The sequence below is a fragment of the Bufo bufo genome, chromosome 7 (assembly GCF_905171765.1).
Source record: "Bufo bufo chromosome 7, aBufBuf1.1, whole genome shotgun sequence".
Classification (NCBI taxonomy): domain Eukaryota; kingdom Metazoa; phylum Chordata; class Amphibia; order Anura; family Bufonidae; genus Bufo; species Bufo bufo.
The window spans coordinates 14,841,905-14,858,743 of record NC_053395.1 but is presented as its reverse complement, the minus strand read 5'-3'; the positions used below and the strand labels follow the sequence as shown (position 1 = coordinate 14,858,743).

The 16,839-nt window shown below is 39.3% G+C and overlaps 1 protein-coding gene across 1 annotated transcript in view; it reads left to right on the top strand.

Annotated features, from left to right (window-relative positions):
• Positions 1-16,839, top strand: part of LOC121007871 — a 41,918-nt gene that overhangs the window by 18,845 nt on the left and 6,234 nt on the right. The window contains exons 2-3 of the mRNA XM_040440128.1: positions 1,239-1,617; positions 10,071-10,188. Coding sequence (XP_040296062.1) covers positions 1,383-1,617; positions 10,071-10,188 — 353 coding nt within the window. The 5' untranslated portion in view covers positions 1,239-1,382. The remainder of the gene's footprint in view (positions 1-1,238; positions 1,618-10,070; positions 10,189-16,839) is intronic.

The following is a 16,839-nucleotide window of genomic DNA, read 5'->3' as shown; positions in this document are numbered from 1 at the left end:
GAGCCGCCGACCGAGCCGTGTATAGTGGCCGAATGCTGGAGGAAGCAGGAAGTGCCGTAGCTCCGCCCCCAAAAGCCCGCGAATCGCGAATCGCTCCGGGAGCGTCAGGGATGGTGCGGCGGTACAAGGGGAAGGAGGACCCGCCCACCGAGCATCGGGAGCCGCGCTATCATGCTGTAAGGTCAAATAAGGTAAAACTTAACTGATTGTGGCAGCGAACTGGAAGGAATAAGCAAAAGGGGCAGCTGAGGGAAAGCGTCCCTGGGAGCAATTAGCGCGGTGATAAGCGCAGGGGACTAGTGTAGTCGCCCCAACAGGGGCAGGCATACAAAAACAACAAATAGGAGCGCTGCAGGCAAGCAGGGTTAGTCACCCTGGGATACACAGCGCTCAATATACACCAAACATCAATGACATAAGCAAGGAAGAAGATGTACTTAACTTGGTGGCAGCAGCAAAGAAAGAGGAAGTCACAGAGGAAGAGAGGCCTATTATAGGGGCCAGTGGGGAGGGACCTTGGTTGCTATGGTTCCTTATATGTAAATTTTTTCTCTTTGCTGCTATTGGTGGTTCAGTAAAGAAGGAGAAAGCAATACGAAGCCTCCGTGTCTTGCTGTAAAACTCAGGATCAGTACAGGATAAGTAATGTATGTACACAGTGACTGCACCAGCAGAATAGTGAGTGCAGCTCTGGGGTATAATACAGGATGTAACTCAGGATGAGTACAGGATAAGTAATGTATGTACACAGTGACTGCCCCAGCAGAATAGTGAGTGCAGCTCTGGAGTATAATGCAGGATGTAACTCAGGATCAGTACAGGATAAGTAATGTATGTACACAGTGACTGCCCCAGCAGAATAGTGAGTGCAGCTCTGGGGTATAATACAGGATGTGACTCAGGATCAGTGCTGGATACATAATTTATCTTAAATGTTGCTCAACTTTTTGGATAATCTCTATATGTGAACTATAAAATGGTTTCAGGAATGAGATAGGGAGGTTCTATGTTTCTATATGTCAATAATGGGTAGAACAAGGAAAAGATGTCATCTATTAGGAGATGATAACTAAATACTGTGATATTATAGATTTTTACAGTTCTAGTAGCAAATGACAGAACACAACTAGGTAGGTGCACCCAATACCGAGCCACTGCATACTGTATATGTCCAGTGAAGTTGAATCTCCAAGCCTCTTTTTGTCTTACTATTAACTATAACGTGATCTTTTTGGCAGATTTTTTTTATTTTTAACTAATCCTACGCATTGAACCATGGAAACACCTGTAGTTGAATTTGAAGATATCGATGGATTACGGCAAACCCTGTCCAGCTATAAGCCTGGATCAACACGAAACCTTGTTGGCCATGGCTTCAGTAGATGTGTCTGCAACTCTTTGGCCTAGGGGGCGATGGAAAATCCTCACTAATTAACTCTTGCCTGTGTGTGGTCCACAACTTGCCGTTCAGCAATGAAGCTGGTGCAGGAACATCCTCGGACTCCTTTACCACAGCGAGAAATGAGTACAAACTGACAGACACGGTCTACATCACCGACAACCGCGGACTAAATAAGCAGACGAAAGACGAGAGATTGGAGCTTTCAGCACAGTTACGTAAGTAGCCAAGGAATTGGGAAAAAAATGTTAGGAACGTATGACTTCAATACAATAGTTCCAACATTATTGCGCTATGAACATCATAAAATGTTGTCTGGAAGTTGATCATTTCCAGTTGAACGCTCTCTGCTTGTTCTGCCTTATTGATACTGTGGGCACTATTGGGGGTCTTTAGTTTTTTTTAAACTTTCAGATTTTTATTTAGTTTTCCAGTACAAATCAATATGTCAAAATAACAATCAATGAGATGCTGTTCAAACAAAGAACAATACCAGTGATCGTGATATGCCAGAGCCGCCCATCTAACTCAACTCCAAACACTCTTCAATAGTTTTCCCGGAGATAGGTAGTCCTGTAATACATATTCACAGGACTATCTGTGGAATGTGGGAAGCATAAGAGGATAGACACCATAATTCCCATCTTTGTACTACCTGCGATCAATTTTTATGTGAAGCGGCATATATGCATTCATGTTACATATATTTATTCACTAGGGCCACCAATTCCGAGACACTCGGAGTGATAGGCAATTTCCAGTAAGTAGCAATTAGCTTTCGTGCCGCTGTTAGTATCCCCGCCACTACCCATGGGAGGGTCTCAAACCCAATGGAGAGTATAGCTAGTGCCGGTGACATGGGAAGGGGAAAGCAAGCCACTTTAGATAAAAGGTTATACGCTTCCTTCCAGAAGGGAGATATGGAAGGACAATTCCACCACATGTGTGACGGAGTTTCCCTTTCTTCACATCCCCACCAGCAATATGGGATGTACGTAGGAATAAAGTGTGCTATACTGGCCATGGTTAGATACCAACGAACTTGGATTTTACGATTTTGTTCTGCATGGTTAATGCAATTGGATCCAGCCACCGCCCAGTAGAAAGCACCTCGCCATTCATAAATGGTCCATTCACATCCCAGTTCCTCCTCCCACTTAACCATAAAGCCTGACTTGTCATCTAGGTGTGGACCAAGGGCTTGGTACGCAATGGAGAGGCCTTTTCCCGCAGGTCTTGGAGCGTTGAAAAGCCTGCTAAGTGGGGAGGCTTCAGGTGATTGGGCAGGAGGTAACCCGATGTCATATAACAGGTGTCTGATCTACAAATATTGGTAGAAACACAAATTAGGTAGTTGGTGGGAATGGTGTAAGACCTCAAATGTTTTAATGTTGGAGTTCTCCAGTATCTGGTCTAGGAATAATAAACCCCTTTCTTCCCACACCTTGATATCAAGATCCAGAATGAGGTAAGGGCTGTCAAAGGGATTTCTGAGATGGTAGTCGAGAATAGATCTATACTCCTAATGTGATGGCGCCATGTCCATATCGCCGCCAGCATGGTCAAGAGAGGGGGGTCCACCGGAACCACAGCTAGAATGACCAGCTAGTAATCCTTTATAAGTGAGTTTTTAGTCACAAAAGTAGACTCCACCTCCAATTACTTATGGTTCGAAGAGGGAGACCACCATTCCCTAGTTTGATCTATGAGATTAGCTTTATAGTATTAAGTTATATCTGGGACTCCCAATCCTCCATCCTGAAGACATGGGTAGAGTGCGCGATGGTCCACCCTGGGGGATTTATTTCCCCAAATAAAGTTGAGATCTGCTTGTAGGAAATGGAGTGTCTTGGTAGGAATAAGAAAGTAGGATACACCTAAATTTATAGAGTATTTTAGGTAATATCAGCATTTTGACAGCATTTATTCTCACTATCCAAGACGTAAAATTCTGGGAATATTTAGTATAGTCAGTTAGAAACATAGAATGTGTCGGCAGATAAGAACCATTTGGCCCATCTAGTCTACCTCGCAAAGAGGTGAAGTTGAAACGTACTAAATCTTTGAGGTGGGATGTTAACTGTATACCTAAATAAGATATGTGTTCCGGTGCCCACTGAAATGGGAATTTATCTAACAGTTGATTTTTGAGGGATTCAGGAATCGAGAGAAGAAATATATGTGACTTAGCAATGTTTAATTTATACAGTACATTGAGGCTTTAGCATATTCATCCAATATCCTAGTAACAGCTGGGAGGGACGTTTCTGGTTTTGTGAGGGATAATATAACATCATCTGCATAAAGCCCCAACGTATGAGTTAACTTTTCAACTGGGATGCCAGCTACCGCTGGGTCTGCACGTATTTTTGCTGCAAGGGGTTCCATCACTAATGCAAACACTAACGGTGAGAGAGGGCAACCTTGGCAAGTACCATTGGATATAGTAAAACATTTGGAATAAAACCCAGACGCCAGGACCCTTGCCGACGGGTTAGAGAAAAGGTTCATTATGGCTGTTAGTATAGAACCGGACAATCCAAACAGGTCCAGCACCGTTGCCAGGAATCTCCAGTGCACTCTATCAAATGCTTTTTCAGCATCAAGTGAAACAAATAGCGTTGCTGCACCTGCGGTCTCTGATATCCAAATTAAGTCTATCATCCTCCTGGTCCGATCTCTGCACTGATGTCCCGGAATAAAACCTACCTGATCTGGGGATATCAACTATGGGAGTAAGGGTTGGATCCTCAAAGCTAATAGTTTGGAAAATAATTGACTATCATTGTTTAGCAATGAGATGGGGCAGAAGTTAGGGGGAACATCTTGGGTTTTTCCCTGTTTAGGGATAGTAGTAATAATGGCACTTAACATTTCTTTTGGAATAGTATTAGGGAGAAAAAAATTGTTAAATTATAGGCGTTAGCTCTACACTAAAGGTTATATAATAATCCCCAGAAAAACCGTCTGGACCCGGAGATTTGTGTGCTTTGCAGGTTTTTATCGCTGCTTCTATCACCCGTCCTGTGAAAGGGGTGTTAATAGAAAAGAGTTCTTGAGGAGATAGCGCCGGTAGTGAGACTGAGTCTAAAAAGGCAGAACTTAGGCTACTTTCACATTGGCGTTTCTGGGTCCGCTTGTGAGATCCGTTTCAGGGCTCTCACAAGCAGCCAAAAACGGATCAGTTCAGCCCCAATGCATTCTTAAAGGATAAGGATCCGTTCAGAATGCATCAGTTTGGAAAGTGCCTATTTGAGCATCTATGTGTATCAGAGGCCACAACAAATGTGTTTCCTGAGCCTACAATAATTCACATCTCATCTTGTTGGCGTCTGACCACATTGCTGAGCACTTATACGGGGAGTTAAGGCCCCTCACATTCTGAGACATCAACTTCAAAACCATGGTGGAAACATGAAAGAACTAGACGGCAATAAAGCCTATATGATCCAAAAGAGGATTGACATGCGTCAGAACTTTTTAAGGACGCTGGTAATGTCATAGGGTGGAAGGATATACAATATGGGTCATCTACAGCAAATGTGAAATTAGTTGAAAATCTAAATAATTATAGTGTAAAACATTAATATATCAATTATACATAGGTATATGTAGGGTCACAGCCCTACATTCACAGTTTTCTGTCACGAGGGTGTCAAGAGCCACGCCTGACTCCGTTGTACCCGGGGTCAGGAGGTCGCAGCAGTTGGCTGCGCGTTCTATGTAAGATAGGGCTGTTTCCTTATGGTAGCTTTCTGAGTTTGCTTTGCCATATTCCTCTCTCCCACTTCTCTGGTTGCCAGATATAGAGCTTCCTGCCTGGACATCTATTCTGACCCTCTGGAGCTGTGTTGCTGCGTTCTCTGGTTGTTGATCCAGAACGCTACCCTCCGGATCCCTGTTGGACCTTTGTGGACTGCTGTGGTCGCCCACCTGGGTGTATGTGTTTGTCTGTATTGTCTGTCCTCTCCCTGGTGTTTCCCTCTTAGTTCAGTGGTGCGGACTAGCGATCCCACCGGCCCGTTCACTATCTAGGGCTCATTTCAGGGAAAGCCAGGGTTTAGGCACGTGATCGCCGCACGGGTGAGGAACCCGTCTAGGGACGTCAGGGCAGTCAGGTGCCAGCTGCAAGGTGAGTCAGGGGTCACCACCTTTCCCTCTCCCTTGGACAGGGCCTTCCCATTTCCCTCCCTGTGCGTGACGCCGGTCATTACATTTTCATTAAAGAAGAAATGACAGGCACTTAGCAAGAAAGGAAAAGCCCAAGAATACACCTTGCAGTTATAACTCTCTAAAGAGAACTGTGGAGAGAGACAGATCAAATGGTGCATTAGTTAAGGGTACTTATTCAGGTACCATCAGCATTTAGATTCTTGGAAGAGCTCTGTCCAACTCTTCTCTTGGTTCTTCCGCTTCTACCCATTTGTACTACGGACCAAGGGGACAGGGACGGAAATACTGGTAAAGTAGCTAGATCCTGAACCGTTGCCCAGTTCTAAATAGGGTCCCCAAGTGCCGTCAGGAGTTCCGTTAGATCTTCATGTCGGCGTATTCGAAACCTTTTCCCGTCTATTGTAGTAGCAAGTCCCCAAAAGAAAAAAGCCAACGGTAAGGGATTTTCTTCGAGCGTTGAGGTTTTAGTTGTCTTCTTTTGTAGAGGTAATGGGAGCTAAATCCTGGAAGAGAGTTGGTTGGTGACCCTCAAAGTCTCATTGTGGTGTATCCCTGGCCTTCTTCAAGATGTATTCTTTGACTCTGAAATCAAGGAATCTGCAAATTACGTCTCTTGGAGGATATGAGGGAACTGGACGTAGACGTAAAGCCCTGTGTTCTCTCTCTATTTCAATAGTAAGGGGGTAGTGATCCCCTAGTACAGGGGTCTCCAAACCCCGGCCCGCGGGCCACATCCGGCCCGATTGTGCGTTCGATCCGGCCCGCCCGCAGCTCCGTCGCCCCATCGCAAGTAATTTTAACATTTTTATGTAAATGGCTGGTCGCTTGGGCCCCCGGCCTCTGTGAGTAGTTGCGCCGCCCCACCAACCCCAGCCCTGCCTCCATCCATTCGGGCTCCGCCTCCACCCATTCAGGCCTGGTGGCGCTGTGATATCGCGCCAGCCAGGTCTCGCGGGATCACACAACGCACGCTGGAAGACAGGATTGTGGGCTGCAAGCAAGAGCAAGAAGGCGGGAGCGGAGCAGTCTGACGAGGTAAGTATTTTTTTTTTAAATGTGCACACCACCACTGCCTGGCTATAACTCACAGGGGGGCACCTGGCATGGAACTAAATGTCAGGCAAGAAATCCTCCACAGGGGACCAATGGGGAACAAAAATATATTTCAATAAGAAAAAAAGGCAAAAAAAATGGAAAAAAAATTAAACAGATAACAGAGGGGGCAAAAATGCAATATATACACACAGGGGATAAATGATTATGGAATATATACAGAGGGGGCAAAATGGATATATACAGGGCCCCTCTATTTATATCCATTTTGCCCCCTCTGTATATATTCCATTTTCCCCTCTTTATCGATATTCCACTTTCCCCACCTGTGGAGCAAAATTGTATATATCTTATTTTGCCCCCTCTCACATCAATGGTGTCCCCATCAGTACAGCAATGTCCCCATCAGCGTCCCCATTCTGATGGGGACATTGCTGTTCTGATGGGGACACCACTGATAGGGACACGGGTGTCCCCATCAACCGCGTCCCCAAAGGCAGTGTCCCCATCAGTGGTGTCCCCATCAGCTGCTAATGGGGACTCCGCTGATGGGGACATTGCTGTTCTGATGGGGACATCATTAATGGGGACATTGCTGTGCTGATGCTGACATTGCTGTTCTGATGGGGACATTGCTGTGCTGATGGGGACACCGCTGATGGGGACATTGCTGTGCTGATGGGGACACCGCTGATGGGGACATTGCTGTGCTGATGGGGACAACGCTGATAGGGACACGGGTGTCCCCATCAATGGTGTCCCCATCAGTGGTGTCCCCATCAGCACAGCAATGTCCCCAACAGCAGCGTCCCCATCAGTGGTGTCCCCATCAGCACAGCAATGTCCCCAACAGCAGCGTCCCCATCAGTGGTGTCCCCATCAGCACAGCAATGTCCCCAACAGCAGCGTCCCCATCAGTGGGTGTCCCCATGATGGGAATATTGTTTTTCTGATGGGAATATAGTTTTTTTTATGGGAATATATTTTTTTTTATGGTAATATATTGCTTTTCTGATGGGGACATTGCTGTTCTGATTTGGCCATTGCTGTTCTGATGGGGACACCGCTGATAGGGACACGGGTGTCCCCATCAATGGTGTCCCCATCAGCCGCGTCCCCAACAGCAGTGTCCCCATCAGTGGTGGCCCCTATCAGCTGCTAATGGGGACTCCGCTGATGGGGACATTGCTGTTCTGATGGGGACATCGTTGATGGGGACATTGCTGTGCTTAAGGGTGACACGGCTGATGGGGACATTGTTGTGCTGATGCTGACATTGCTGTGCTGATGCTGACATTGCTGTGCTGATGGGGACATTGCTGTGCTGATGGGGACATTGCTGTGCTGATGGGGACATTGCTGTGCTGATGGGGACATTGCTGTGCTGATGGGGACATTGCTGTGCTGATGGGGACATTGCTGTGCTGATGGGGACATTGCTGTGCTGATGGGGACATTGCTGTGCTGATGGGGACATTGCTGTGCTGATGGGGACATTGCTGTGCTGATGGGGACACCGCTGATAGGGACACGGGTGTCTTTGCGTTGTTTTGCTAAAGTTTTTTCTCTTTTGTTCTCAGTCATATCATGCTGATTACAAAAACGATCCATGTAAAATATATACATTTAATTTAATACATAACTGATTTTTTTTTCCGGCCCCCGAATACTTGTAAAATCTTCAATGTGGCCCTCCTGTTGAAAAGTTTGGAGACCCCTGCCCTAGTAGATTAATAGCTAGTTGTTTAACTGTGCTCAGCAATGATTCTGAGGCATAAGTTTCAGGAGGACCTCTGATTTTTAGATTATTACGACGATTACGATTATCTTGATCTTCCACATGAGCGTAGAGCAGATTTAGTTGATCTTGGCAAGAATGAAAATGAGTAGCCACTTCTTTAATATGGTAACAGAGATCAGCCACCGTATCTTCTAGGGTGTCTACCCGATGGCCTATTTGTCTGAGGTCTTGTTTGATCTCCTGGAGGTCATGCGCCAAAGGAAATAATGCTTTAGTGAGAGTTTGTGGAAAGAAAGTCCTGGACAGAGGTTGATCAGATTGGGAAGAGAAATGATCTTCTACAGGAAGTATTGTATCTTTGTCTGATTGTGGAGTCCCTGAGGAAGTGGTGTCAGAACCCGCAGGTGATTTGGTGATAAACTTTTCCATATTTCCCTTGGTTTGAGAAGCTTTAGAAGTCGAGACAGAGTCCTTAGCTGTGGGTTGCCCACATTTTACCATTGTGGAAGGCGATGTGTATACACTGAGTGAAGTAGTGATTGTAGCAGGTTGCATCCAGGTTTGGGATCCGCAAACATTGGGCCGGAGGCTCCTAACAAACAAGAGGGGGTCCAGCAATAAAAATTTAGGCTTGGCCTAAAAGATGGAGGTAGTAAGGGTAATAATCCTCCTAGAAAGTATAATGCCTCTGGGTGTACAGTACTTATATCTTGACCAGCCAAGTCTTTGGCCTATGATGCTGCAGAGCAGTGAAAAGGGTGCTATAGTCTGTCTCTTCTAAGGTAGAGACTCAGCGAGTTATTGGGGCTGTAGGAGGCTCTGGATTTAAGTCAGTATCTCCTCTCACCTTATGATTTTCCCCGATGTGTACCAAGGGCAGGTGGAGATGTCCGTCAGCGAGGCCCCAGCGATCCTCAGACAGGCCGCGATGGGATGTAATGTTCTGCGCGTCTCCAGTCAGCGGTGAGTCCACATTACAGCACTTGGCCCAGGGAGTTGTGTCTCCGTTTGGTAGCTGGTCCACATATACCCGATCTGTCCCCAGGTGGGGATATGGACTTCCTTTTTGGTTTTTAATGCACTACTTCAATAAAAGCTGCCACGTTTTGTATTGGAAGCTGGATTCCTGTTTTTCTGTTTGGATAATCGGGTTCCGAGGACTGTTACGGCACACTCGCCACCCGTAACTCAAGGCCGCGGTCTCTCGCCCGGCACAGGCAGCAACCTCACGGGGGCAACCCGCAGTATTAGAAAGGGCCCAGAAGTTCCGACTCAGGCTGGAGAGGGTCAGAATGGGAAGATGTGGACACTTTGCGGTGGAGTGACACTTCTCTATCTGGAGTCTGCCTGACAGATTAAAGGGCTTCTGTCACCCCACTTTTTTTTTGTGTACTTATAATCCCTATACTGCGATTTATCCATACATAATGTGATTAATCATTTTGGTTCAGTAGATTCTGCTAAAAACGTAAAAAAAAAACAAAAAACTGTTTAGTGGGGTGACAGAAGTCCATTAATAACAGTATAAAACAATAGCATTATTTGGAAACACATGAAGGGGTACAACAAAAAGTACAATTTACATTGTTTAAAAGTGTCTCTTCTCAAATGCTATACTAGTACTTACATGTAAAGATAATGTAACTCTTTCTATTAACTGACAGCTGCATATATTATTCTACTCTTCTACTTTTTTCCAAATAGGTAATTTGCGGTCCCCATCCAAAGTGGATTGGAACTTTGAACTGGAAAGAACAGTAAATCAACTTGAAGAGAGATACAATTATTCTACGGATTTCATAGTGCCAGTATGGGTATACAGGTAGAACACTAAACATAGCCACTAACACTCTCCCCACCTACTCCACTTATCAAACCTATTATGCTTTTTATATTATATTTCAAGAATATAGCTACTATAATACTGCTCCTATGTACAAGAATATAACTACTATAATACTGCTCCTATGTACAGGAATATAACTACTATAATACTGCCTCCTATGTACAAGGATATAACTACTATAATACTGCCTCCTATGTACAAGACTATAACTACTATAATACTGCTCCTATGTACAAGGATATAACTACTATAATACTGCCTCCTATGTACAAGAATATAACTACAATAATACTGCTCCTATGTACAGGAATATAACTACTATAATACTGCTCCTATGTACAAGAATATAACTACTATAATACTGCTCCTATGTACAAGAATATAACTACTATAATACTGCCTCCTATGTACAAGAATATAACTACTATAATACTGCCTCCTATGTACAAGAATATAACTACTATAATACTGCCTCCTATGTACAAGAATATAACTACTATAATACTGCTCCTATGTACAAGAATATAACTACTATAATACTGCTCCTATGTACAGGAATATAACTACTATAATACTGCTCCTATGTACAGGAATATAACTACTATAATACTGCTCCTATGTACAAGAATATAACTACTATAATACTGCTCCTATGTACAAGAATATAACTACTATAATACTGCCTCCTATGTACAAGAATATAACTACTATAATACTGCCTCCTATGTACAAGAATATAACTACTATAATACTGCCTCCTATGTACAAGAATATAACTACTATAATACTGCTCCTATGTACAAGAATATAACTACTATAATACTGCTCCTATGTAGAAGAATATAACTACTATAATACTGCATCCTATGTACAAGAATATAACTACTATAATACTGCCTCCTATATACAAGAATATAACTACTATAATACTGCCTCCTATGTACAAGAATATAACTACTATAATACTGCCTCCTATGTACAAGAATATAACTACTATAATACTGCTCCTATGTACAAGAATATAACTACTATAATACTGCTCCTATGTACAAGGATATAACTACTATAATACTGCTCCTATGTACAAGAATATTACTACTATAATACTGCTCCTATGTACAAGAATATAACTACTATAATACTGCTCCTATGTACAGGAATATAACTACTATAATACTGCTCTTATGTACAAGAATATAACTACTATAATACTACCTCCTATGTACAAGTATATAACTACTATAATACTGCTCCTATGTACAAGAATATAACTACTATAATACTGCTCCTATGTACAAGAATATAACTACTATAATACTGCTCCCATGTACAAGAATATAACTACTATAATACTACCTCCAATGTACAAGAATATAACTACTATAATACTGCCTCCTATGTACAAGAATATAACTACTATAATACTGCCTCCTATGTACAAGAATATAACTACTATAATACTGCCTCCTATGTACAAGAATATAACTACTATAATACTACCTCCTATGTACAAGAATATAACTACTATAATACTGCCTCCTATGTACAAGAATATAACTACTATAATACTGCCTCCTATGTACAAGAATATAACTACTATAATACTGCTCCTATGTACAAGAATATAACTACTATAATACTGCTCCTATGTACAAGAATATAACTACTATAATACTGCATCCTATGTACAAGAATATAACTACTATAATACTGCCTCCTATGTACAAGAATATAACTACTATAATACTGCCTCCTATGTACAAGAATATAACTACTATAATACTGCCTCCTATGTACAAGAATATAACTACTATAATACTGCCTCCTATGTACAAGAATATAACTACTATAATACTGCCTCCTATGTACAGGAATATAACTACTATAATACTGTCTCCTATGTACAAGAATATAACTACTATAATACTGCCTCCTATGTACAAGGATATAACTACTATAATACTGCCTCCTATGTACAAGAATATAACTACTATAATACTGCCTCCTATGTACAAGAATATAACTACTATAATACTGCCTCCTATGTACAAGAATATAACTACTATAATACTGCTCCTATGTACAAGAATATAACTACTATAATACTGCTCCTATGTACAAGAATATAACTACTATAATACTGCATCCTATGTACAAGAATATAACTACTATAATACTGCCTCCTATGTACAAGAATATAACTACTATAATACTGCTACTATGTACAAGAATATAACTACTATAATACTGCTCCTATGTACAAGAATATAACTACTATAATACTACCTCCTATGTACAAGAATATAACTACTATAATACTACCTCCTATGTACAAGAATATAACTACTATAATACTGCCTCCTATCTACAAGAATATAACTACTATAATACTGCCTCCTATGTACAAGAATATAACTACTATAATACTGCCTCCTATGTACAAGAATATAACTACTATAATACTGCCTCCTATGTACAAGAATATAACTACTATAATACTGCTCCTATGTACAAGAATATAACTACTATAATACTGCTCCTATGTAGAAGAATATAACTACTATAATACTGCATCCTATGTACAAGAATATAACTACTATAATACTGCCTCCTATATACAAGAATATAACTACTATAATACTGCCTCCTATGTACAAGAATATAACTACTATAATACTGCCTCCTATGTACAAGAATATAACTACTATAATACTGCTCCTATGTACAAGAATATAACTACTATAATACTGCTCCTATGTACAAGGATATAACTACTATAATACTGCTCCTATGTACAAGAATATTACTACTATAATACTGCTCCTATGTACAAGAATATAACTACTATAATACTGCTCCTATGTACAGGAATATAACTACTATAATACTGCTCTTATGTACAAGAATATAACTACTATAATACTACCTCCTATGTACAAGTATATAACTACTATAATACTGCTCCTATGTACAAGAATATAACTACTATAATACTGCTCCTATGTACAAGAATATAACTACTATAATACTGCTCCCATGTACAAGAATATAACTACTATAATACTACCTCCAATGTACAAGAATATAACTACTATAATACTGCCTCCTATGTACAAGAATATAACTACTATAATACTGCCTCCTATGTACAAGAATATAACTACTATAATACTGCCTCCTATGTACAAGAATATAACTACTATAATACTACCTCCTATGTACAAGAATATAACTACTATAATACTGCCTCCTATGTACAAGAATATAACTACTATAATACTGCCTCCTATGTACAAGAATATAACTACTATAATACTGCTCCTATGTACAAGAATATAACTACTATAATACTGCTCCTATGTACAAGAATATAACTACTATAATACTGCATCCTATGTACAAGAATATAACTACTATAATACTGCCTCCTATGTACAAGAATATAACTACTATAATACTGCCTCCTATGTACAAGAATATAACTACTATAATACTGCCTCCTATGTACAAGAATATAACTACTATAATACTGCCTCCTATGTACAAGAATATAACTACTATAATACTGCCTCCTATGTACAGGAATATAACTACTATAATACTGTCTCCTATGTACAAGAATATAACTACTATAATACTGCCTCCTATGTACAAGGATATAACTACTATAATACTGCCTCCTATGTACAAGAATATAACTACTATAATACTGCCTCCTATGTACAAGAATATAACTACTATAATACTGCCTCCTATGTACAAGAATATAACTACTATAATACTGCTCCTATGTACAAGAATATAACTACTATAATACTGCTCCTATGTACAAGAATATAACTACTATAATACTGCATCCTATGTACAAGAATATAACTACTATAATACTGCCTCCTATGTACAAGAATATAACTACTATAATACTGCTACTATGTACAAGAATATAACTACTATAATACTGCTCCTATGTACAAGAATATAACTACTATAATACTACCTCCTATGTACAAGAATATAACTACTATAATACTACCTCCTATGTACAAGAATATAACTACTATAATACTGCCTCCTATCTACAAGAATATAACTACTATAATACTGCCTCCTATGTACAAGAATATAACTACTATAATACTGCCTCCTATGTACAAGAATATAACTACTATAATACTGCCTCCTATGTACAAGAATATAACTACTATAATACTGCTCCTATGTACAAGAATATAACTACTATAATACTGCTCCTATGTAGAAGAATATAACTACTATAATACTGCATCCTATGTACAAGAATATAACTACTATAATACTGCCTCCTATATACAAGAATATAACTACTATAATACTGCCTCCTATGTACAAGAATATAACTACTATAATACTGCCTCCTATGTACAAGAATATAACTACTATAATACTGCTCCTATGTACAAGAATATAACTACTATAATACTGCTCCTATGTACAAGGATATAACTACTATAATACTGCTCCTATGTACAAGAATATTACTACTATAATACTGCTCCTATGTACAAGAATATAACTACTATAATACTGCTCCTATGTACAGGAATATAACTACTATAATACTGCTCTTATGTACAAGAATATAACTACTATAATACTACCTCCTATGTACAAGTATATAACTACTATAATACTGCTCCTATGTACAAGAATATAACTACTATAATACTGCTCCTATGTACAAGAATATAACTACTATAATACTGCTCCCATGTACAAGAATATAACTACTATAATACTACCTCCAATGTACAAGAATATAACTACTATAATACTGCCTCCTATGTACAAGAATATAACTACTATAATACTGCCTCCTATGTACAAGAATATAACTACTATAATACTGCCTCCTATGTACAAGAATATAACTACTATAATACTGCTCCTATGTACAAGAATATAACTACTATAATACTGCTCCTATGTACAAGGATATAACTACTATAATACTGCTCCTATGTACAAGAATATTACTACTATAATACTGCTCCTATGTACAAGAATATAACTACTATAATACTGCTCCTATGTACAGGAATATAACTACTATAATACTGCTCTTATGTACAAGAATATAACTACTATAATACTACCTCCTATGTACAAGTATATAACTACTATAATACTGCTCCTATGTACAAGAATATAACTACTATAATACTGCTCCTATGTACAAGAATATAACTACTATAATACTGCTCCCATGTACAAGAATATAACTACTATAATACTACCTCCAATGTACAAGAATATAACTACTATAATACTGCCTCCTATGTACAAGAATATAACTACTATAATACTGCCTCCTATGTACAAGAATATAACTACTATAATACTGCCTCCTATGTACAAGAATATAACTACTATAATACTGCCTCCTATGTACAAGAATATAACTACTATAATACTGCCTCCTATGTACAAGAATATAACTACTATAATACTGCCTCCTATGTACAAGAATATAACTACTATAATACTGCTCCTATGTACAAGAATATAACTACTATAATACTGCTCCTATGTACAAGAATATAACTACTATAATACTGCATCCTATGTACAAGAATATAACTACTATAATACTGCCTCCTATGTACAAGAATATAACTACTATAATACTGCCTCCTATGTACAAGAATATAACTACTATAATACTGCCTCCTATGTACAAGAATATAACTACTATAATACTGCCTCCTATGTACAAGAATATAACTACTATAATACTGCCTCCTATGTACAGGAATATAACTACTATAATACTGTCTCCTATGTACAAGAATATAACTACTATAATACTGCCTCCTATGTACAAGGATATAACTACTATAATACTGCCTCCTATGTACAAGAATATAACTACTATAATACTGCCTCCTATGTACAAGAATATAACTACTATAATACTGCCTCCTATGTACAAGAATATAACTACTATAATACTGCTCCTATGTACAAGAATATAACTACTATAATACTGCTCCTATGTACAAGAATATAACTACTATAATACTGCATCCTATGTACAAGAATATAACTACTATAATACTGCCTCCTATGTACAAGAATATAACTACTATAATACTGCTACTATGTACAAGAATATAACTACTATAATACTGCTCCTATGTACAAGAATATAACTACTATAATACTACCTCCTATGTACAAGAATATAACTACTATAATACTACCTCCTATGTACAAGAATATAACTACTATAATACTGCCTCCTATCTACAAGAATATAACTACTATAATACTGCCTCCTATGTACAAGAATATAACTACTATAATACTGCCTCCTATGTACAAGAATATAACTACTATAATACTGCTCCTATGTACAAGAATATAACTACTATAATACTGCCTCCTATGTACAAGAATATAACTACTATAATACTGCCCCTATGTACAAGAATATAACTACTATAATACTGCCTCCTATGTACAAGAATATAACTACTATAATACTGCTCCTATGTACAAGAATATAACTACTATAATACTGCTCCTATGTACAAGAATATAACTACTATAATACTGCTCCTATGTACAAGAATATAACTACTATAATAC